The sequence below is a fragment of the Cynocephalus volans genome, chromosome 8 (assembly GCF_027409185.1).
Source record: "Cynocephalus volans isolate mCynVol1 chromosome 8, mCynVol1.pri, whole genome shotgun sequence".
NCBI lineage: Eukaryota > Metazoa > Chordata > Mammalia > Dermoptera > Cynocephalidae > Cynocephalus > Cynocephalus volans.
Genome location: NC_084467.1, coordinates 130,137,882 through 130,160,578, shown reverse-complemented (window position 1 = coordinate 130,160,578; position 22,697 = coordinate 130,137,882). Strand labels below are relative to the sequence as shown.

General features: G+C 39.2%; 1 protein-coding gene across 1 annotated transcript in view; it reads left to right on the top strand.

The window, feature by feature from the left end:
* Nucleotides 1-22,697, top strand: part of SLC9C2 (solute carrier family 9 member C2 (putative)) — a 104,635-nt gene that overhangs the window by 70,068 nt on the left and 11,870 nt on the right. The window contains exons 16-20 of the mRNA XM_063105912.1: nucleotides 498-686; nucleotides 7,933-8,082; nucleotides 12,998-13,049; nucleotides 14,810-14,958; nucleotides 17,012-17,137. Coding sequence (XP_062961982.1) covers nucleotides 498-686; nucleotides 7,933-8,082; nucleotides 12,998-13,049; nucleotides 14,810-14,958; nucleotides 17,012-17,137 — 666 coding nt within the window. The remainder of the gene's footprint in view (nucleotides 1-497; nucleotides 687-7,932; nucleotides 8,083-12,997; nucleotides 13,050-14,809; nucleotides 14,959-17,011; nucleotides 17,138-22,697) is intronic.

The following is a 22,697-nucleotide window of genomic DNA, read 5'->3' as shown; positions in this document are numbered from 1 at the left end:
GTATCATAAAAATAGAATCTCAGCAATGAGGTAAAAGAGAGCTGGAAAACCAGACATGGAAGTTTCTTTCAAATTCTATCTATAATGACACAAAAAATAAACAAGTGAATTAAAATAAATTCATTTGCTAGGTCCTTGTCATAATATGAATTTATTCTTGTGATAAATTCTACAAAGATAATTTATCAGTATTGCTATTTTCATACTTTATTATTAATGATACCTTTATTGCAATGAACCTGTTTATTGCTATTTTTTAATGCTTGCTTTTAGCATTCCAGCTCCATTATAGATCATATATTTTGAATCAAATTTTAATTTTTGATGTCGGAGATTATAAAAATAATTTTGGGGGGACTTCAAATAAATAACTTGAAGCTCAGCTTTTGCGATATAACTCATTTGTAGCTAAGGAGTTAACTGTTAATTTTAAAGACACCCTTCATCACTGTATAGGTGCTATAAAATGACATACATTCTATTTGTTTTCTTAACAGATAATAATTTTGAAAAGGAAATATTTTCGACAACATTGGAATACTTTGCAATTTTGTATCATCATTATTGGAGTCATTGATATCTTTTGTATGTACTTTGTCAGATTGAGACCAGACAACTTGGTTCTTATTCAGTTTACAGTAGTAATAGGATATTTCAGAATATTTAGGTTTCTTCCTATCTTCAAGGTAAGACTTAACATTTTTAAATATGGTTCCCCTCCCCCCACATTGTTTATGACATGAGTTAAGAAATCTGATTGTTTTGAAAGAAATGAGGGAAGGAGTTGTCTCTTCTGGAACACTCTCCCAATAGGTATCTGCTTCGTTCATTCCCTTACCTCCTTCAAGTCATTGCTCAAATCTTGCCTTGTCACAGAGGCCTTCCTTGACCATCCTATGTCAAATGGCAACCTGCCCTCCACACCCCCAGCTTTCCACTCCATCCTCATGATCCCATCCACCTGCTTAACTTTTATTTTTCCTCTCATCGCGCTTATCACCTGTTTACTGTATGTCATATGTACTCTCCATACGAGGTAGGGATCTATTTTTTGGTCATTGATTTAACCTATGGCTCTAGAACAGTGCCTGGTATATAGTAAGTACTTAATGCATACTTGCTGAGGAAATTAATAAAAATCTTGGTGCCACTAGAAGCAGGGTGACCCAGAAACAATTTCTCCAAGTTTTGGTAAAATTTGTTCATATTGCCCAAACTGTGCAGAAGCAAACATATTTTCTGTACAGCCCTGTGCTCACATAGAATACTTACTGCCTGTGGAATTTAATTTTACTGCAGCTTTCAATCTTTACAGTAATTTAATTTTACTGCTGCTTTCAATCTTTACAGTTATTATTTCTTCTTTCCATGGCTCTGGTTTTGATTTTGAAGGTGCGTTTTTATATTTTCAGTCTCAACTAATATGCTGCCTTTCTCTCTAATGAAATTACATTACACAAGGGGACTTCAAACTTCTGTTTTGTGCACTACTGGACCAACGCTTGGTACTCAGTATGAGGGGATTTCAAAAAGTTCATGGAAAAATGGAAATAAAAGATAAAAATAAAAAATATTAACTTTATTTCTCAACATAAGCTCCATCAAGTTCAAGATGCTTTTGTTAGCAATGAAACCAAACCTCTAGTTCATCCCTAAAGAACTGGGGGGGCGGGGTGTCCTGGGACTTGAACCATGTCAATGCAGTCTTTTTTACATTACTTACTGAAGAAAAATGAGTGCCTTTTAAAATATTTTTTTAAGATTAGGAACCAAAAAGACAGAAGGAGCCAAATCAGGACTGTAAGGTGGATGCCTAATGATTTCCTATTGAAACTCTAACAAAATTGTCCTTGTTTGATGAGAGGAATGAACAAGAGCATTGTCATGATGGAGAAGGTCTCTCTGGTGATGCTTTCCCAGGCGTTTTTCTGCTAAAGCTCTGGCTAACTTTCTCCACACACTCTCACAATAAGCAGATGTTATTGTTCTTTGGCTCTCCAGAAAGTCTACAAGAAAAATGCCTTGAGCATTCCAAAGAATTGTTCCCATGACCTTTGCTCAATTGTCCCACTCTTGCTTTGACCGGACCACGTTCACCTCTTGGTAGCCATGGCTTTGATTTAGGTTGTGCTTTGTCTTCCTGATCGTACAGTAAAGCCACGCTTCATCTCTTGTTGCAATTCTTTGTTGTTGTTGTTGTTGTTGAAAGTGGTGTGGCTGGCACAGGGAAAGGGGAAGGAATCTTGTTACAGTTCTTTGAAGAAATGCTTCAGGATCTTGATCCCACTTGTTTGAAACTTCCATCGAAAGCTCTGCTCTTGTCTGCAGCTGATCTAGGGGCAACAGTTTTGGCACCCATTAAGTAGGAAGTTTTTTTAACTGTAATTTTTCATTCGGAATTGCGTGAGCTGAACAAATTGAGATGTCTATGGTGTTGGCTATTGTTTCTATTGTTAATCATCAGTCCTCTTCAATTAAGGCACAAACAAAATAATCTTTTCCTTGAAAATTGATTTCTTTGGGGCATTGACCCTATACATTTTTCATAAAACGTCAATGATTTCACCATTCTTCCACCTACATTTCTCCATAAATATGATGTTTATTCTTCCCTCAGTTTTAGCAGAATTCATGTTGCTCTGATAGGGGCTCTTTTTAAACTGAGGTCTTATCCTTCTTAGTGCCTCAAACTAGATTCTGTTAAGACATGTTATAACAGTAAGAATTTATTTTTGTGCAAAAAAAAATTTTGCAATCCATGCATAGGTTTTTCATGATGCACATTTTCATAAACGTTTTAAAGACCCTTCATGTAAGCTTTTAACTTGGGAGCTTTAGATTTCACTTGTCACTCCCTTTTTTTGTTTAAATATTATCACATCAAACAAGTCTATTAGTATGTATTGAAGTTATCGAGGCTTGACATTTTAAAAAAATTGCTATAAACCCTGATGGCAAAATGCACACATTAGAATCCTCCACCTAGTCCCCGTTTTTTAAGAGTGTTAATAGTTATCGTCAAGACAGAATTGTTTGAATGTCCAGCTTGTGTTGTAGACATTTTTTGTTCCCTCTTTTATTATATACTAGTGTTACCAAACTTAAGAGTTTATAAGAATTACTCTACAAAGTTGTATACACAAAACCTGCTTTAAGGGATAGTTTTGATTCTATATGATTTTTTGCCTTATGTGCTGAATTTAGTGGAAGTGCTCATGCCACCATAATGCAAAGTACTTTAGAAATCAGAATGTGTAGTGTGAAGCTAAGACTTAAAATGGAAGTTAGAGGTTTCTTTGGGTAATTAGTTTTTATATAGAGATCTTATACAGATGAATATAAAATAATTATTTTAGAAGTAACACTTTGTGGGGCCAGCCCATGGCTCACTTGGGAGAGCGTGGTGCCGGCAACACCCAATCAAGGGTTAAGATCCTCTTACCGGTCATCTTTATAAAAAAAAATAAGAAAAAAAAGAAGTAACACTTTGTAAAAAGTATTTAAAATGAAGTAAAGATTCAAACATGTATTATTGTGGAAGCCAAATCTATTCAGAGTGTGGCCAGCAATGTTCTGAACCAGTTGCCCTTTCTGTCTACACGCTCTGACAAATTTCAATGAAGTATATTTAAGGAATGAATATTATCATGGCTATATTTCAATACATGTATACAAAGTATGATGGTCAAATCATGGTAGTAGTGTTTTTAACACTGCAAAGGTTTATCATTTCTTTATGATGAAAGCATTTGAGCTCCTCTCTTCCAGCCATTGAGAACATACAATAAATTATTAGTAATTATAGATGCCTAGTACTACTGTACACCACTAGAATTTTTTTTTCTATCTAGCTGCAATTTTGTGTATATTAACAAGCCTCTCTCTATCCCTCTCTCCCCACCCCTTCCCAGCCTCTAGTGCAATTCTACTCTTTATTTCTGAAAGTTCAACTTACTATTTTTTTTTAGCTCCCACATGAGTGAGAACATGTGGTATTTATCTTTCTGAGCCTGACTTATTTTACTTAAATGTAATGTCTTCTAGGCTCATCCATGTTGTTGCAAATGACAGGATTTTATTCTTTTTCATGGCTGAGTAGTATTCCACATTTTCTTTATCTATTCATCTGTTGATGGACACCTAGGTTGATTCCATATCTTGGCTATTGTTAATAGTGCTGCAATAAACATGGGGGTGCAGATATCTCTTCAGTATGCTAATTTTCTTTCCTTTGCATAAATACTCAGCAGTGGGACTGCTGGATCATATAGTAGTTGTTCTTTTAGTTTTTTGAGAAACTTCCATCAGTTTTCCATAAGGCTGTACTAATTTGCATTCCTACCAACAGTGTATAAGAGATCCCCTTTCTCTGCATCCTTGTCAGCATATGTTATTTTTTGTTTTTTTAATAACAGCCAATCTAACTGGGGTGAGATGATATCTCATTGTGGTTTAGATTTGCATTTCCCTGATGATTAGTGATGTTGAACATTTTTTCATATACTTATTGGCTATTTGTAGGTCTTCTTTTGAGAAATGTCTATTCAACTCATTTGCCCATTTTTAAATTGAGCTATTTGGATTTTTTTTTTTGCCATTGAGTCAAGTGCCTTATATATTCTGGATATTACTTCCTTGTCAGATGAATAGTTTGCAAATATTTTCTCTTTCTATAGCTTGCCTCTTCACTCTGTTGATTGTTTCTTTTGCTGTGTAGAAGCTTTTTTGTTTGATATAATCCCATTGGCCTATTATTGCCTTTGTCAGCTATGCTTATAGAAGTCTTCTGCATAAAATTTTTGTCCAGACCAGTGTCTTGGAGTGTTCCCCTATGTTTTCTTCTAGTAGTTTTATAGTTTCAGGTCTTACATTTAAGTCTTTAATCCATTTTGAGTTGATTTGGTAATATGGCCTAGTTTCATTCTTCTGCACATGGATATCCAGTTTTCCCAGCACCATTTATTGAAGAGGCTGTCCTTTCCCCAATGTATGTTCTTGGCACCATTGGCAAGATCAGGTGACTTTAAATATGTGGATTTATTTCTGGGTTCTCTATTATGTTCCATCAATCCATGTGTCTGTTTTTATGCCAGTACCATGCTCTTTTGGTTACTATAGCTTGTAGTATATTTTGAAGTCAGATAGTATAATGCCTCCAGCTTTATTCTTTTTGCTCAGGATTTCTTTGGCTATTTGGGATCTTTTGTGGTTCCATATGAATTTTAGGATTATTTTTTCTATTTCTGTGAAGAGTGGTATTGGTATTTTGTTAGGGATTGCATTGAATCTGTAGATTGCTTTGGGTAGTATGGTCATTTTGACCATATTAATTCTTCCAATCCATGAACATAGAATGTGTTTCCATTTTTTTGTATCCTGTTTAATTTCTTTCATCAGCGTTTTGTAGTTTTCATTGTGGAGATCTTTCACCAAGGAGAGTTGATATTGAAAGCCAGGGAGGTTTATTTTTAAAATCTCTTTTTGGGTGTTCCAGTCAAGATGGTAGAATAGATGGTCCCCAGCATCACTCTCTCCCACCAATTTACAACTATAAAAATGTAACATCAGCCAAGCTGGGGATGCCGGAGCTCAGCAGAAGAGGAGGAGAGACCTACAGAGTTCATGAAGGTGGGAGAAACCATGAAGAGTGAAAGAAAAAACTGCTCTGAGAGTTTTGGGCCATGGCTGCTTTAATGCTGGAGCTGCTGAGTGTACAGAGCAGGAGCTGGCAGAAGCCACAGCTATGCCCTTCAGATGGAGTTTCTTGGAGACAGAAGGGGAGAAGAGGACCTTGGTGGCCCCCAGGACAGCAAGACCACTTAATAGGGTTTCCGTGGGCCCATGGAGGTGTGAAGAGACAGAACAGCTGAAAAATGGGAGCCATTCAGAGGCCGGTGAGTCAATGCAAGGGACTGGTGCAGGACCCATCCCATGGGAAGTGTTTGGAGCATGGGAGGTAGGGGAGACAGGACCACCAGGAGAACACTGGGACATAGCAAGGACATCCAATCCGCCCCCCAATCAGCACAGGTCCACTTAGAGGTGACTGATCAGGAATGCAGAATTGCACAGGGTGCAGTCTGATGAAAAAACTCAGGCCCAGATCAGAGTTTCTAAACAACCCATAAGCACCGAGTCTCTGGAGAGCCGGAAGTACCTATAAGGTCAATGATTAAACCCTGAGATGCACAAAAAGCCTTCCCTAGGAAAACAACAGCAAAGCAGCAATTTAGCTCAATCACAGAGCTCTAGAACTGGTTCTCACAGGGAGTTCTCCCATTTTAGAAGTAAGCAAATGACAAAAAATTAGTTCCGGCCCAGGCACACCACCAGTGCCTTGGGGCTTGCAGGAGGACATGAGGTATGGAGCCGGGGACAGGACCCCTGCCCACACCCACTCACACCACCAATGCCTTGGGGCCCACCTGGGAACCCAAGACTTGGAATCAGGGATGGGACTCCACTCCCATATCCAGGCACACCACCAGCACCTCGGGGCCTATTGGGGGACTGGGGCATGCAGCTGGGGACTGGACCTCTCTCCCACAACCAGGCACACAATGCCAGCACCTTGGGGCCCACATGGGGACCCAAGGTATGGAGCCAGGGACTGGACCGCACTCCCACAACCAGGCATACCAGGCCAGCACCTTGGGGCCCTCCTGGGATCCCGAGGTATGGTGCTGGGGACCGGAACCCCCTCCCACAACCAGCCACACTGTGCCAGCACCTCAGGGCCTGCCCGGGGTCCCAAGGTATGGAGTCAGGGACTGGACTCCTCTCCCACAACCAGGCACACCATGCCAGTGCTTCAGGGCCGACCTGGGGTCCTGAGGTATGGAACCATGGACTGGAACCCCCCTCCACAACCAGGACCCCCCCACAACCAGGCACACTGCCAGCGCCAAGGAGCATGCCAAAAACATCACCTCCATGTGGGTGGCCCACCACAGCCACCACAATAACCATGGCTTCTGCAAAAGCAGCTGGATGCCACAACCACCATGCAGATGGTCTGTCAGCCACTGGAGTGCATTGACACAAGTAGAGTCACCAGCATAGATAAAGAAAGGACGAGGATGTCTCTCTCCACAAAGTCCTTTTCAGAGTGACAGAAGAAGCGTCTGCTCCATGATAATATTGGGGGACCTGATCACACCTCTCAGCATTGGATGGATCATCTAGGCAACAAATCAACAGAGTAACCATTATTCTTTCAGAGGGAGAGAAGAAATCTAGGGTTATCAGTGGTGGGAGGGGGGGAAGGAGAGGGGGATGGGGAGAGATTGGACAAGGGGCATAAGGAATAATTATGATTTGTAACAATATATATGCTAGTAATATTGATTTGATCAATATATCTCAATGTTGAACCCCCAACATATGTATAATCAATTTTGAGTCAATAAAAAAAAAAAAAATCTCTTTGTAAGTCACTATAGTTGCCTGCTTCAGCTTATGATTAGAGAAATTTAGAGCTAAGAAGAAACTTAGATACCCTGCATTTTGTAAAATCTTACCAGTGAAGAAACTGAGGTGCAGAGAGAGAGAGATTTATTACTTAGTAACTATGACTCAGATATAGGACCACCATTCTTATGTCCTGAAACCTGGGGGTACAGAGAAGGAGGGAAAGGCAGGGCTAGAGATTTTCCTCTAAGGCTACAGAGTCAGTTATTCATTATACATCAGTTTCTTTAGAGAGTGGATCTCAGACTTGAGTCCTCGGCTGGAGGACAGCAAACACTGATTGCTGGACTTCACCCATGTGTCTGATTCATCAGGTCTGGGGTGAGGGCTGAGAATTTCTGTTTCTAACAAGTTTCTGGGTGCTGCTGGTGCAGGTCTGGAGATGACACTCTGAGAACCTCTTCCATAGAGGTTGCTTTCCTCATCACATTTACAGGATTTTTTTTCTCCCCGTTATTCCAGATAGTAATACCAGCACTGATAAATATTGTAGATGAGCAGATCAAAAAGCGCCTCAGCTTGATGTACGGTATTACAAAAGGCTACGTCAAAAGTCAAGAAGATGCCAAACTTTTTGTAAGACAAATTTCTGGCTGTGAATCAATATATCAGGTGAGAAACAGCACTGGTCATTTGGGGGAAAAAAAACATTAGCTATATTAATTTCTTTTCAGACCATTTCTACATGTATTTCACCAAACAGATAAATTCCAACAGTTGATGGGGATTCAATTGTTTATTGTGTTAAATGAGGTGCTGCAGAGAACAGCCGTTATGATCAAACTCATTTATTATTTCGTAGCAGAAAACACATGATTTATTTTCTGAGTGCAGAGCAGAGAAGAGAGTCCATGTATCTTTGTAACACCCTCTGTAAGATAGGGCACTCGGAAAAGGCTTTATGCAGGAATTGAGACTTGAACATGACTTCAAAGAAATGGTAGTAGATCTGAAGTGGAGAGGAAGAGAGGAAGAGAGGACAAAGATTTCTCAGTGAAAACTTGAAATCCTGGTACTATGGCGTGGATGAGTAGTAGCATTTGTTTTTTTTCATTGAATGCCCTCCTCGTTTCCAGGCAGTATGCAGCAAGTACCAGATGTGAGCTCTGAGATGGAGTGAGTCACCTCTTGACCTGGCTCCCTCGCACAGTCTGCTCACTCCAGGCCACGCTGTGCCATGTAGGAGAGTGATGTTCCTAAGAGGGCCATTTTAAATTTCATATGTACCAGGGTCTTCAAAAAGTTCATGGAACAATTTGTATTTGCTTTTAATTCTATTTTTCCACCAACTTTTTGAGGTGCAACTTCTGCTTAGGTATATTCAATGGCTCCACCTAGCCTAAAGGGTAAGACCTTTGAATGTAAATAGAGGAGAGAACACAAAAGAAAATAGCCAAAAATAAATAGCACGAAATAATTACCCATAATTTTACAACTTGAAAATTACATAATGAAAGAAGTAAAATTATCCCAGCCAGCTAGATATGTACCACTATGCAAGACAGTCCCTAGTAACCACTCCTATGTTAAATTCCTCTACTCCTTACCATAATAATTTTATGCATATGTACTTAATTCTTGATTTATTATCTTTAAACAGTCTTTATTTTCTCTGTTATGAAGTTTAAGGAGCTTAGAACATTCCTCTCCTTTTAACATTTTTTTCTCCCCATCTTAAATTTTTGGAGCTGTTATTTTTACAGGGAAAATGTTTATAGCATTTACATTCTATTTTGTAAGTATAATTAAGTCGTCTTCCTTTTCAGTAAATGATTCTATAAATGGAAAACCAAAAAACAACCTTTACTTTGTTATGATTATATAAATATTAGTCACTGTAGAACCTATAATTTGATTCAATCATAACAAAGGAAATATGATCCGATGTCATTTAACATTTACTACTTGAGAGAGACTCTTCTAAATAAAACAGTCAAATGGATTTACAAATTATTTTTCTAATTATCTTTCTTCTCTTTCTTTTGGTCAGATTCCTCAGCCAATTTCTTGAATCCCATGTGAGCTCCTTTTTACTTTCCATTTTATTATTCTAGGTAATGCCTGTAATTTTTTTCGTAGGGTACATGAACTTATATGTCCAAAATGATTTATATTTTGCTCTCATAATTAATAGTTTCGGGCCGGCCCGTGGCTCACTCGGGAGAGTGCGGTGCTGATAATAGTTTCACTCTCAAAAGCCATTTTCTTTGCTCTGACTTGAAGACATTGCCCCTGTGTCCTCAGCATTGCGGATAAGGTTGATTGTTCCTTTTTTTTTGGCAGCTGGCTGGTACAGGGACCCTAACCCTTGACCTTGGTGTTGTAACACCATTCTCTAACTGGCTGAGCTAATCGTCCAGCCTTTAATTCTGATTTTATTTTTGTTTTAATAGGTGGCTTTCTTTTCTCTCTCTTTGGAGGCTTTTAGAATTTTCTCTTTATTCTTGGAGTTCTAAAATTTCACCATGATACGTCTAGATGTGATTTTATTTTATTTTTTTAAAGATGACGGGTAAGGGGATCTTAACCACTGACTTGGTGTTGTCAGCACCACGCTCTCCCAAGTGAGCGAACCGGCCATCCCTATGTAGGGATCCGAACCCGTGGCCTTGGTGTTATCAGCACCGCACTCTCCTGAGTGAGCCATGGGCCGGCCCTTAGATGTGATTTTTAAAATATTTGTCATGTGTCTTGAGGGCAGGAGAAAACCATTTATCTCACGTAGCACTTGGTGGGGCATACAATCTGAAGATCCCCATCTTTGTTCCACGATTTCTTTATTTCCTGCCCTCTGTGTTTTCTCCTTCCAGCACCCCTTTAGACAGATTTTTCAACATCTGGATTTAGTCTCTGTTTTAACTTTTCTCCTAACTTTCAACTCTTTGCTCTTTATAATGAGAAACCTTCAACTTGGTTTCTCAGGTTACTTATTCAGTCTGTAGTTGGGTTCATTCTGTTGTTCAGCCCATCTACTAAAATGTCTTTTTAAATTTTTTGAAAAGCACTTTTTGATCTCCAAAATCTGTGATTGCTTCTTTTTTCATTGCAACTGTTTCCTTTTATTTTTTTTTTAAAGTTACTGTGATATTCTCTTGAATCTCTTCATTTTAAATGCTTCTTTGTTTCCTGTGTTAATTCTGCTTCCTTGGGGTTCATTCACCTATTTGTTGTGTTTAGTTCCTGTCTTTCATTCAGCTTTTTTCTTCCCAGTGTTTGGTGATTTTGGTTACATTTTCCTACGTGTAGATGAGGGTCTAAACTGAACAGTATCAAGAGTTAAAAGGTATTTTTCTCAACCCAAGTGAGATGCCTGATTCTTAACACGATGATGAACTAAAATCCCGATTACTAAAGCCCTAGATACAATGATTGTGTGTATATAAAACCATGGATGGTCTAAAGGTTGTGTCTTCTGGCCGTGCTGCCTAGTTTTTTTGTGATGACTTTAGTTACCTCAGGCTCTTAGCCAAGGAAGAGAGGCTTTTTCCTTCTTGAAGTCAAAGAGGGAAAGAGGCTGTGAAGGTACTTAGCTTTATTGGATCAGACATCAACGTGCAACAGAATTCTGTCCTGCTGATTTACTTTGAAGAAGGAAGAAGAAATAAAAAGAATTACTGGAAGCCTAGATGGATCTATGTTAGAAAGAACGTAGAGCTATTCACAGGAGAAAAGATTTCACAAGCAGGAAAAAGAAAGAAGAGAAACAAGAGCTATTGGGGGTGTCAAGAATGTGTTTCGAGGAGTTTGGGAAAAGACACAGAGATTTGAGGGCAGATGTCTTGACATGTAAGAGATGAAATGAATCCCGTTCAGTATGACTTCAGTAAAGATTTAAATGGCTTTTTGAGATGTGTTTTGATATCACACTGGTATTTATTCTGAAAGTGACTTGGCTCTGGAAACTGACCTGTGGCAGCTCATCTTTGGAGAAGTAAATATATGTCCATGCTTTCATGATTGTACTCTTTGTAGGTAGGAGTCAGTTCCTGTGCTCTCTTGAGCAATGTCGTTCTAGAGCAGTCTTACCGTGTTGCTCTAAATCCAGTTTGGTAGGAAAGGGCTTATCTGCTATCTATGCACCTATGTAAGCAGAGCTGGACCACAGTATGTACCCTGGGCAGGCTAATAATTTGGCACTTTCCCAATATCAATTCAATATTATTGGGTGAGAAGAAACAATTTAATAAAAATTGTATGCCTCATTCTTATATTCAAAGTGAGGGATTTATTAGATGTGATTTTAAAAAAACCAACCAACCAACCAAACAAACAAACAAACAAAACCACAAAAAACAAATAAAAACACCAAAAACTTAACTTTGCTTAAACTTTAGATAACAAACCAGTTGTTCCCTATAAATAGAACTATGCCATGAATTATTTGGGTACAGGATTTCAGACATCTGTACTTGACAATCCTGGGGAACTGCCAGTTGTTTGGTCGCAGGGCTGTTGCTGTGGCCAAATGCAAGCTCCAGAAAGACTCAAAGTTAGAGAGTAACCTTCATGAAGAACAGTGCCTGGAACATAGTGGGCATATGATAAGTTGTATGATTGATTGAACAGGGATTGGTTAGACCTGGAGTGGAGTTTTTTCTCCAGTTGTTTAAGGAGTCATCTGTAGGGAACACGAACTAATTGTCACCATATTTTTTCCATTATTGCACGTGGTTTTTGTGCTCCTGATAGACTGACACCTCAAATAGTCCCTCAAGTTGGTTCACCCTCAGACTGGGCTCTATGAGAATTCTCCTTCGTGCACAGTGGAGTGCTGTATCACAGAGCCCCAGATCTGAGAGGGCACTCGCGTAGTGTTTGCCTATTCCAAAAAAACTCACCCAGTATATCAATAGGTAGAGATATTGGTTTATTACACTTACGGGAGTTGCTAATGGCAGCCAGCCAGTTGGATATCTGCACCACCATGGGGTATGTACAATAGTTATGTAATGAACAGATCAAAGTAGGGGTGTAAATCATTTGCAATCTTATGTGCAGACCCTCACCCAACTCACATAACTCAGAGCACACGGCAGATCTGGCTGAGTAGATAAATTAATCTATTCTACTTGCTACTCCTGGTGCCCGAGTGTTTTAGCACCAGCATGCTAATTCATTTACTTAGGGTCCCTGCTTCCTCCAGTCTTCCATTTGCCTTAAAGAAGATGTGCCTTTCCTTGGGTAACTACCTTGGCCAGGGGTAGTTTCCCACAGGGGAGGGGGAACTCTGGTATGCACAGGGTGGGGGAATAGGGCTATGTCCAGCATTTACCCTACAAGTGCATACCAATATTTTTTGAGAACTATTAGGCACAGTAGTTATGCCAGCTGCTGACGGTGCAACATTCACTGCAATTTGAGTATGAACATGGGAAAAGCAGCAGCACTGCATCCCAGAGGGAAGAGCTGAGCCAAATAGCTCTGCTAAATCTGAGATTTTTCTACCATACTTATTTTTTCAGAATTTAAATCCAGAAGTGCATGTGGTATGATAAAACAATGCATGTTTTTTCTTAATTTCTTACAGAAATTTTATGAAATTTTGGATACCAACAAACGAGATGCTGTCAAAGAACTGGGTAGGTAGTTGGAGTAACTGATTTCCTGAAATCACACCTCATTATCTCATAATTTAACCAAAGGAAGACCACCTCTTAATGTTTTCACTCACTCACTCATTCATTCATTTATTCATCCAACAAGCATTTATTGAACATATGTAATGGGCCAGGTATGGGAAAGCAAAGATAGATAAACTTGGATCCTTAAAAAGTGCAGAGTCTGATGAAGTGTATGAGCATATCCGTAGAAAATTGCAGAAAGTTACAGGAGTCCTATTAGTTGCTGTGAGAGTGTAGAGGAAAGAATGGGAGGCATGTGGAAAGTGTATTAAGATGGCAAGGTCAGATACCTCAAAGTTGTAAGAAATATATGTGAAGATTATCTTTGACAAGAGGTTTTGTTTTGTTTTGTTTTACTGTAAGGACACAGAATGTAGGGCTGCAGGGAATATTATTTCTTGAGCATCTGCAGTCACTCCACTTTACTTGAGACACATAGCAGGAGCCCAAGCATTTTATGCCAAGCTTCTTGGGTCTGCTTTCTTCATATGGGAGCTGTGGGCCAGGCTCTTAGTGTGTGCAAAAATATCTGGAAGACAGCCCAGCATATGGTAGGCCCTTAATAAATGGAAGTTATCAGAAAGGAAATAAAACCACTTTGTAAGATGCCATATGGATTGATGGGGACCATGCTTACCAAAACAAAATGGAAAGGACATCATCTAAAGAATGAAAGTATAAGTTTGGGAACAATAGGTCAGAATATTTTGGCACTGTCTCAGAAAATCCGGGGCCCATTGTTGCTATTTACATACTGGCAGTTTTTTATTTCTGTGCTTTTAAAGATTAGAGGCCTTGGAATTGCTGCTTTGTATTACGTTTTAGATCAGCATGAAATATTACAACATTTTCTCCATTCAGTCCTGTAAAAGGGAGTGCCTGTTTCCATATGATTACTGAAACTGATTACTGAAGGCTTATTATGTCAGAAACTGTCATTTGCTTTATATATATATTATCTCATTTAATTCTTATGCTTACTCTCTGAGGCAAATACTGTTATCCTCATCATTTTACAGATAATGAAGCTGAGGCTTAGAAAGGCTAGCTTGCCTGAGGCCATGTGGCTAGTAAGTGGTGAGCCAGATCTCTAGCCCTGGTGTACCTAACCCTACAACCTATGCTCTTGATCACTGGTACCCTTCATTGTACTGGTGCTCATTCCAGTTAGAAACTGAGCATGTACCTTTCATGTCAGGCATTGTGCTCAATGTCAGGATTACAAAGATGAAAAAAAATGCAATTTTAGCCTTGACTCACAGTCCAGTTTATGACTTCTCATGCTTATTAAAGTGGAAAGAATATGTGACTTGATCTCAGAAAGACCCAGCAGCCAAAATCCAGGGGCTCTTTCACTCTTTCATTCAGTTGTTGATTCATCCATCCAACAAAACTTATACAATATGAAGGATGAGATAGATAAGTAAAAATAATAATACTATATTGTAATGAATTCCATAATAGAGATATGTAGGAGATGCCATGGGAATAAAGCAAAGAGTAATTTTCTCACAGGTAGTTGGGAAGGCAGCTTTCAATTTTCTCATCCATAGAATGGAGATGAAAGTAACTCTAGTCCAACCAGCCTCTTGAGTTCTGTGTGAAGCTAGAATGAAAAGATATTATGTAAATACTTTGGAAATTTTAAACTACTATACAAATATTAGTTATTATTGTAGTGATTACATAGCTTGCTTACTAAGTTTTATTTGCCTCAGGACTCATAGAGCATGAGTGTCGTGATGTTGTCATTGCTTTGAAGACTAAGCAGGCAATCCGGAATGTGATTGCTAAAGCTCTGAAAAATCTCACTTTTCTTTGGTCAAGAGGCATTATCGACAAATATGAGGGCATCGAGATGAATAAGGTAATAAAGCAATTTCCCATTTTGCTTGATTCCATTAACTCAACACCCCAGCCCACATTGTTAACTTTAGCAGAGTGTGATGAGCAAGGGAGACTGGGAAAAGAGTGTTTAACTGCAGGCGTTAACTCTGTAATTGCCTGCAGATGTTAATGACAGTTGCAACCAATCCTAGTGCTACCTGGGGTACTCCATTAGTCAAAACTACTTGGTTGCAAGTAATGGAAACCAACCTGAGTTAAATTCAGTAAAGAAGTGGGTTTGGGGGATCTATTAAAAGGACACAGAATATCTAACGGAATCCACAATAGCCAGGCCATGTGGCCAGGCCTCAAAAAGGGACTTGAATAAGGGATTAGAAAGCTTTCCAGATTCTCCATTTCCTATCAGGGTTGTCCTCTGTGGCATGTTACTTTGGCATAGGCTCACTAGATTTCTCTGCTTCTCCATACTGGTGGAATATATATTGCCCAGTCCCATTGACTGTGGCAGAAGAGATGGGAGTCACATATTAACATGGTGGGGAGGGGACCAAACTATGTGTATGTGGAGGGAAGGGTTCAGGGAGGAGGCCGTTCTGAGAGGAGAGGAGCAGGGAAAATATGGACTTTTGAAAAATTATAAATGTATTTGCAAACAAATTAGGAATGTAAGATGGGGGAAGAAGCTATGTTGAATCATACCACTTTATCACATCTATCATCCTGACTGTATTTCTGCAAAATAAGAGAGTTCTTTCTACTTCCATGTAAGGGTCTGCTTCCCAGCATACAACAGAAAAATGGAAGTTCTGGTCCCACATTCGGTCTGTGTTGCCTGTTGGTATGCTGTTTGTGGATGTGACATGCTCTTCCTTGTCACTGGTGGCTCCCAGCCATGGACCACCATGTGCCTCTGGTCATTCCCTGGACATAGTAACCTCCATGGCCCCAGGAGGGAAGTGGATATGGGATAGGCCAGCTTTGCTCTTTAAGGCTCTCTCTATCTCTTTAGACTCTATAACATCACAGGAAAGAACTAAGTGGGTAATATGATTTCTCTTTAACATCTGTGTAAGGGAAGAAAAGGGCTACTTTATAATATTCTTCAGGTTATACCTCCATACATATTGTATTTTGTATTCTGTTTTTTCACTCATCACTTTGAAGGCTGTATAAGACAATTGAGTGCTTGATGCATATTAATGAAGATAAATAAAGAATAGTCCTTAAGACGAGAGAGACTTATTTTTTTTGTATAGGTTTGTTTAGAAAGGTGATGGGTAAATCAATCATTCAGCAGTTACTTATTGAATGTCTACTAATTGCCTAATTGTCAGCAGAAGAGATATAATTATCTGTGATCTAGAAAAATCTATTCAATTCAGTTGAATAAATATATGTTGGATACCTAATAAGTGCACTGGACTCTTGAGGAGATTGGGCTACTTAATGAATGTAACACTGACCCCAAAGTCTATGGGTTCTTTTTCTTGTTCTTTCATTCAGTCATTTATTCATCCAACCAACAAAAGTTACATAATGTGGAGAGTGAGACAGACAAGCAAAAAGAATAATTTTATAATGTAATAAGTTCCATAACAGAAATACTTGTATATAGGTGATGCCATGGGAATAAGGGAGATAAAATGATTTTCTCTTACTTGGTGGAGGAAGCCAGAGAAGGCTTCTTAGAAGCCACAAGGCTGGAACTGTGTTCTCCAAAATTAGAAAGATTTAGAGAAAAATATCACACACATGAAAAAAATTGAGAGAATGTGGCATTAAATCACACAGTAATTAATTGTGAAATATAGAAATTTTGAGATTAAGACAAGATAGGATACAGTGATAACTGGATTATAAAGATAATAGGTTCAATCTGAATTAATAAATCAGTGAAAATAGTAATAAGGGGAGAATAGGAAGGTTAGAGGATAATTTAAACAGTGTAAAAAAAGCTGTGAGTCAAAAATCAAGGTTAGATTTGCATAAGAGTTTAATTTTCTTGGTTTTTGCCTAGTGTCCATTTTCTGTTACAGAATCTGAACACCATTGTTTTTGATTGTTTGTTTTAGGTACTTCTTACAAAAATAAAAGCCCTGAATAACTTTCCAATGGCAATCCCACCCCCTACTCCAGACAAGTACCTCAATAACATCATTTGGCTGGAAAATAAAGATGCTCTCATTGAGTTCTTCAAGGTAAAGATTCTGTCTTCTATTCTGGCTCAGGTTTGATGATAATTATTTTCCATTTTTTTCACTCCCTGATGCAAGATTAACAAAAAAGTGTATCCAAAGCATAAATCCTGTAATGGCCAATGCTGGGTAAACCAAAACGGAGGCCCAGCAAAGCCTAGGGGAAGAGTGGATTTCTTTTTGAGCCTAAAAGGCAAAGATATTTTTTTCAAAATGGCTTATCTGCTTAGGATGAGCTATTTATGTTTCCTGATTATTACCAATCCCATCCTGTTTTATATTGTAGAGTTCTGAACTTCCAGATTCATACTCTGGAAGAGACATTTTTTAGAGCATGAATCTCAAAATTAAATTACTATGCAGGCCAGACAAATAATTTTAAAATAAAACAAACTGTGTGCAGTACGATAGGAAACATTGAGGACTGTGGTGTACTCTAGAGTTCACGCTCTGTCTAAAGTCAGTTGAATGTTGCTATAGGAATTTGGACTCTTTCAACAAATGCATATTAAATATCCTCTAGGTGCCAAAGCCTATTCTAGGTTTTGGGATATGGCAGTGAACAAAACAGATGAAGTCCCTTCTTTCACAGACCTTATATTATATAGATGGAAATGGACAATAAACACACTGACACATTAATATCTAGTCTGTCGGATGGCAACAAGTGCTACGGAGAAATACAAGATGAGAGAAGGGAAGGTGGTGGGGCAGCTGGAAGTCTGCTCAAATAAGGGGGCATTTGAAGAGGGATCTGAAAGAGGTGAGGGAGCAAACATGCAGATGTCTTGGAGAAAAGCTTTCCAGGTAAAGGGAATAGCAAGTGCGAGGCCCTGAGGTGGAGTGTGCCTGGTGTATTCAAGGAGCATCACAAAGGCCCCTGTGGCAGGAGCAGTGATGGAAGGAGGAGATGAAGTCAGAGCAGTTGCAGAGAGCCTGAATATGTACAACTCTGTATGCCATTGTAAGGACTTTGACTTTTACTCTGATTGAATGGAAAGTGATTGGAAGAAGGTTTTGAGCAGAGAAGTTACATGATCTAACTTAGGATTTAAAAATGACCACTCAGGGCTGAGGGCCTCGGCCACGCCCCCCAACACCTGCAGCCAGCCCAGTGATAACCCTAAAGCCGCAGCAAGAAGGGCCCCAGGTTCCCGAGCTGGGATGGTGAGGGGCGAGGGCTTTTGCCACACCCCCATGACATCTACATCCAGCCTGGCAATGATCAAGCTACTGCTGGAATCTCGCCCCCCCCCAGTCGCCCCTGTGGGAATGAGGGGGGTGCCACAGGCCTCAATCCCACCCCTTGTCCTCCCTCCTTCTTCCATCACATTACCTTCCCCTTTTCCCCTCTCCACCTCCCTCCCAATGCTCCACAACAACATCCTGGAATGTAAAAAATAATATTAATAAAATTATATATAATAAATAAATAAGTAAGTAAGTAAATAAGTAAATAAGTAAGTAAGTAAATAAATAAATAAATAAAAATGACCACTCTACTGCAGTGTTGAAAATAGGCTGTAAGGGGTCAAGGGCTAGGCAGGGAGACCAGTTAGGAGGTGATTACAGTAATGGAGGCAAGAGATAATGGTGGCTTGGACAAGTGAAAGTGGTAAGAAGTGGTCAAAGTCTTGATATATGTTGAAGGCAGAGCTGATAGATGCTGATGGAAGGAGTGTTAGAGGAAGAGAGGATGACTTCTAAGATTCTAGTCTGAAAATAGAATGGAGCTGCCATTTGATGAGATGGGAAAGGGAAGATTACATGGTGGAGGGGAAGAGTTTAATTCTTAGTAAGTTAAGTTTGAGAAAGCTATTGACATTCAAGTGGAGATGTTGAGTAGGCAGTTGAATATAGGGCTGGAATTTAGGTGGGAGGCCAAGATTGGATGTAGACCTTTTGGAGTTGTTAGCATAGAGATGATATTTAAGGTCATGAGACTCAATGAGATAAGGAATATGGATGGATATAGGAGAGCTAACCAAAGACTGAGTCCTGGGCTGTGCAGTATTTAGATGGGGAGAAGTCAGCAAAAGGAATTTAGGAGCAATCTGTTAGGCAGGAGGAAAACTAAAAGTGAGTGGTGTCGTAGAAGCCGGTGAAGAAAGTATTTCAAGAAGGAGAAAGTGATCGACTCTGTGAAATGAGGCTGAATGATCAAGTAAAATAAAGACAGAAAATGACTATTAGATTTAATAATGTGGAGGCAAAATCTTATTTTTTCCAAGAGAAGCCATAAGTCTGAATTTTTATGTAAAATTTCCAAATGTTTAAAATTTAGCAACCAACTTAAAAATTTAAAAGTACTGTGCAGGCAAACAAATACATCCATGGACTGGATGTGATCCGTGGACCACCGATTTGTGGCTTTGGTTTTGCATAGCTACTGTATTATAAGGCTTATAACTTTTTCATTAACCTGTTAAAATCTGTTAGGTTTTTGTAATCAGGGAAACTCTGTGACAAAGAGTGGTACTTGCTTTATCCAAATTTTGTTGTACTATACCTTGTGATGTTGGCTTACAGAGGTATAAGGCATTTATTTGCTCATAATAGGGACGTTTTCCTTGTTTTCTAGAAAGACAGCAATCAATGGGGTTCTACTGAACTTTGAATATCTGATTCCTTTTATGCCATACTAGTGTTTTTTTCATGCCAGCAATTTTTACATTTTCCTTCGAATTTGATTTCAAACTTAGTTAAATTAAGACTCCTTTGGTTGAAAGTAATAGAACCTTATTTAAACTAGTTTAAGCAAAGGGAAAGTTTACTGAAAAGATATTGTAGTAGTATGCAGAAGCTAAGAAACAGTTGACTGTCTTAGCTTGGGCTGCTGTAACAAAGTACCATAGACTGGGTGTTTTGTAACAAAGTACCCTAGACTGGGTGTCTTGTAAACAACAAAAATGCCTCACAGTTCTGGAGGCAGGGAAGTTCAAGGTCAAGGCAGATTTGGTATCTGGTGAGGGCCTGTTTCCTGATTCATAGATGGCCTTCTTCTTGCTGTGTTCTCACATGGGGGAAGGGGCAAGGGAACTCTCTGAGGTGACTTTTATAAGGGCACTATAAAATGAGGGATCCACCCGCATAATCTAATTACCTCCCAAAGGCCCCACCTCCTAATACCATCACATTGAGGGGTTAGAGTTTTAACATATAAATTTTGGGGGAACACAATCATTCAGTTTATAACACTAACCAATCTTGAGCAAGATGGGAACCAGGCCAGCTCTGAGATATCAATGGTAGAAATTCGTGCACCCTTCCTCTAGTGCTTGGCTATGATGATTCAGTTCTCAACTCCCAGTCTCTGTATCTCTCAGTTCAAATTCTTGAGAGAGAAATCCATCTGGCTTACCTAGAATGAGATGTCCGGCCTTGAGGAATAGACGTGTGGCTGTGAAAAGGAGGAGGAACCCTCATGTGCAGGAGCCTATTTTAATTTCTTTTAGGTTCAAAGGATTCGTTGGTAAAAGACTCATCACACTAATAAGCCAGTTTATAATATTTATTAAGATACAGCAATAAGCAAGGAAGCAAAGAAAGCAAGATTATGCAGGAATATTAAAAAAAGAATTGAACAGTATTTATATCACCAAATTGAGGAAACACCTACATCCAGATCCAAGCAGTGCTGGGAAGTCCCGTGAACAGCAATCTGGAGTCCCATTTGGAATTGTCCCGGGCAGTGCGTCCACTCCACGGATGAGACTTCAGAGAGCGATTTGGAGAAACCCTGCTTATGTTACCCAGCTGCAGACTGATAACATTAGTTTGCGTGCAAACATGCAGCTGTGGTTATTCTATTAATGTTTTGCTCTTATAAGTCTTCAGGAGGTTCTCTGACCCTGGGAACTGGCCAGGTTCCCAAGGTCCAAGAATCTCCAGGACTTATTTTCCTTCTTATCTAATGGCCACTAAGCACCAATCCTGTATGCCTGCACACAGTTTCTGAGAGTCTGGCACATAGCCTATGCAGGTCATTCTTTGGTCAGAGGCCTAGCAATGTCTCTGAAGCCTGAACAAGACTACAACATTGGGGCCATTGGGGGTAGTTTGGAGGACAGATCTCAAATAAATGGGTATGGGGCAGGCTTGGACTGGAAAGAAGGTACCTAAAAGGTGTTTATGACAATTTGCATCCTGTTCAGTTTTTTAAAAATCTAATTTTAAGATAGAATTTGGTTCTTTAGAGGTAATAATTTTAACAAGTATGATTAACTGACTATCCAGCAGTGAGTGAGGGAGGGGGAGGAATGGTAAAAATAATAATAATAAGAAAACTCCATAAATTAATGACTCACAAACACCTGAAGTGAATGTGTAGCCAAGATACAACCTTGCTCCCCTCCTTAACTTGCCATACGTATGCAGAGCTGTTGGACTTTCTCTACTCCCTTCTAGACATCTCACTCTTTAAGTGGCCCTTTTCCTTAATACGTTGGTTCTTGATAGCCATTTAAATCAGATTTCACCAGGATAAAAATTGTAATGAATTGGGAACACATGGGTGTGTGGAATTCTCATTAGGAATAGCCCCTCATTTTCATCACAGATAGCTAAAATCCACATAGTAAAACAAAACAGACTCCCCTTATTGTAGACTGTAATTTCGATCTTGGTCTCCACCACAGCTCTAAAGGAGCAACAATAGTAAAGTTAATTTTCTTTACACCTCCCTTCTTTCATCCCCCATCTGGTGCAATTAATTAAAAAGGTAATAGTCTGTAAATATAAGCAGAAGACAGTGGTAGAAAACAAGGCCTGAATAATACATAAGCTGGATGATTGGGCCTTAGGTAAGCTTCTTTTCTTTAAATTGTGACATCGTCTCTTATTTCGAGACTGTCAAACAATTCAGAAATACATAAAGTGACAAGTGAGAGCTGTTTCCTCCACCCCACACTCAGAGATAACCACTATGGATGATTGGGAAATATGTCTCCTGCACACTTTTCTAAAATGCTATTCTGTCACCATAACTCTTCTGTTAAAAACCCTTCAGTAGCTCCTCACTGGGTTTGGGAAAAACCTTAGCTTTTGGTATGTTCATGAGACCCTTCAAGACCTGGTCTGGCTCACCTCTCCAGCCCTGTCTCCACCAGGGCTGCATTATCAGTCTTATGGGCCCTTGCCACTTTTGCCTCAGTGGGCCTCTTCCTCCATAAAAAAAAAAAAAAAAAATATATATATATATATATATATATAAAAAAATTGTACTTTATGATTGTGTTAATATAGTGATGAATATATTAGTATTATATATGAAAACATTTTTCTCTACCTAAAATTTATTTTTTTCCCCTTCTGATTTTAAAAGAAATTAAAACATTGTGTGAGTCCCTAAAAGTATTGTGGACCCCTGGGCACTATCAGTGCCTAATGCGTAACTCAGCCCTGGCCTCCATCCCTCTCTGCCTGACACGGTATTTAATCTTTTGCACTTACCCCACCTGCAGACATTCTGTTTGCTTCTGGGTCATTGCATATACTGAATCTTCTGCCCTGAATGGTCTTCAACTCATCTTATCCTGGCTGTATGGTACTCTTCTTTCAGATC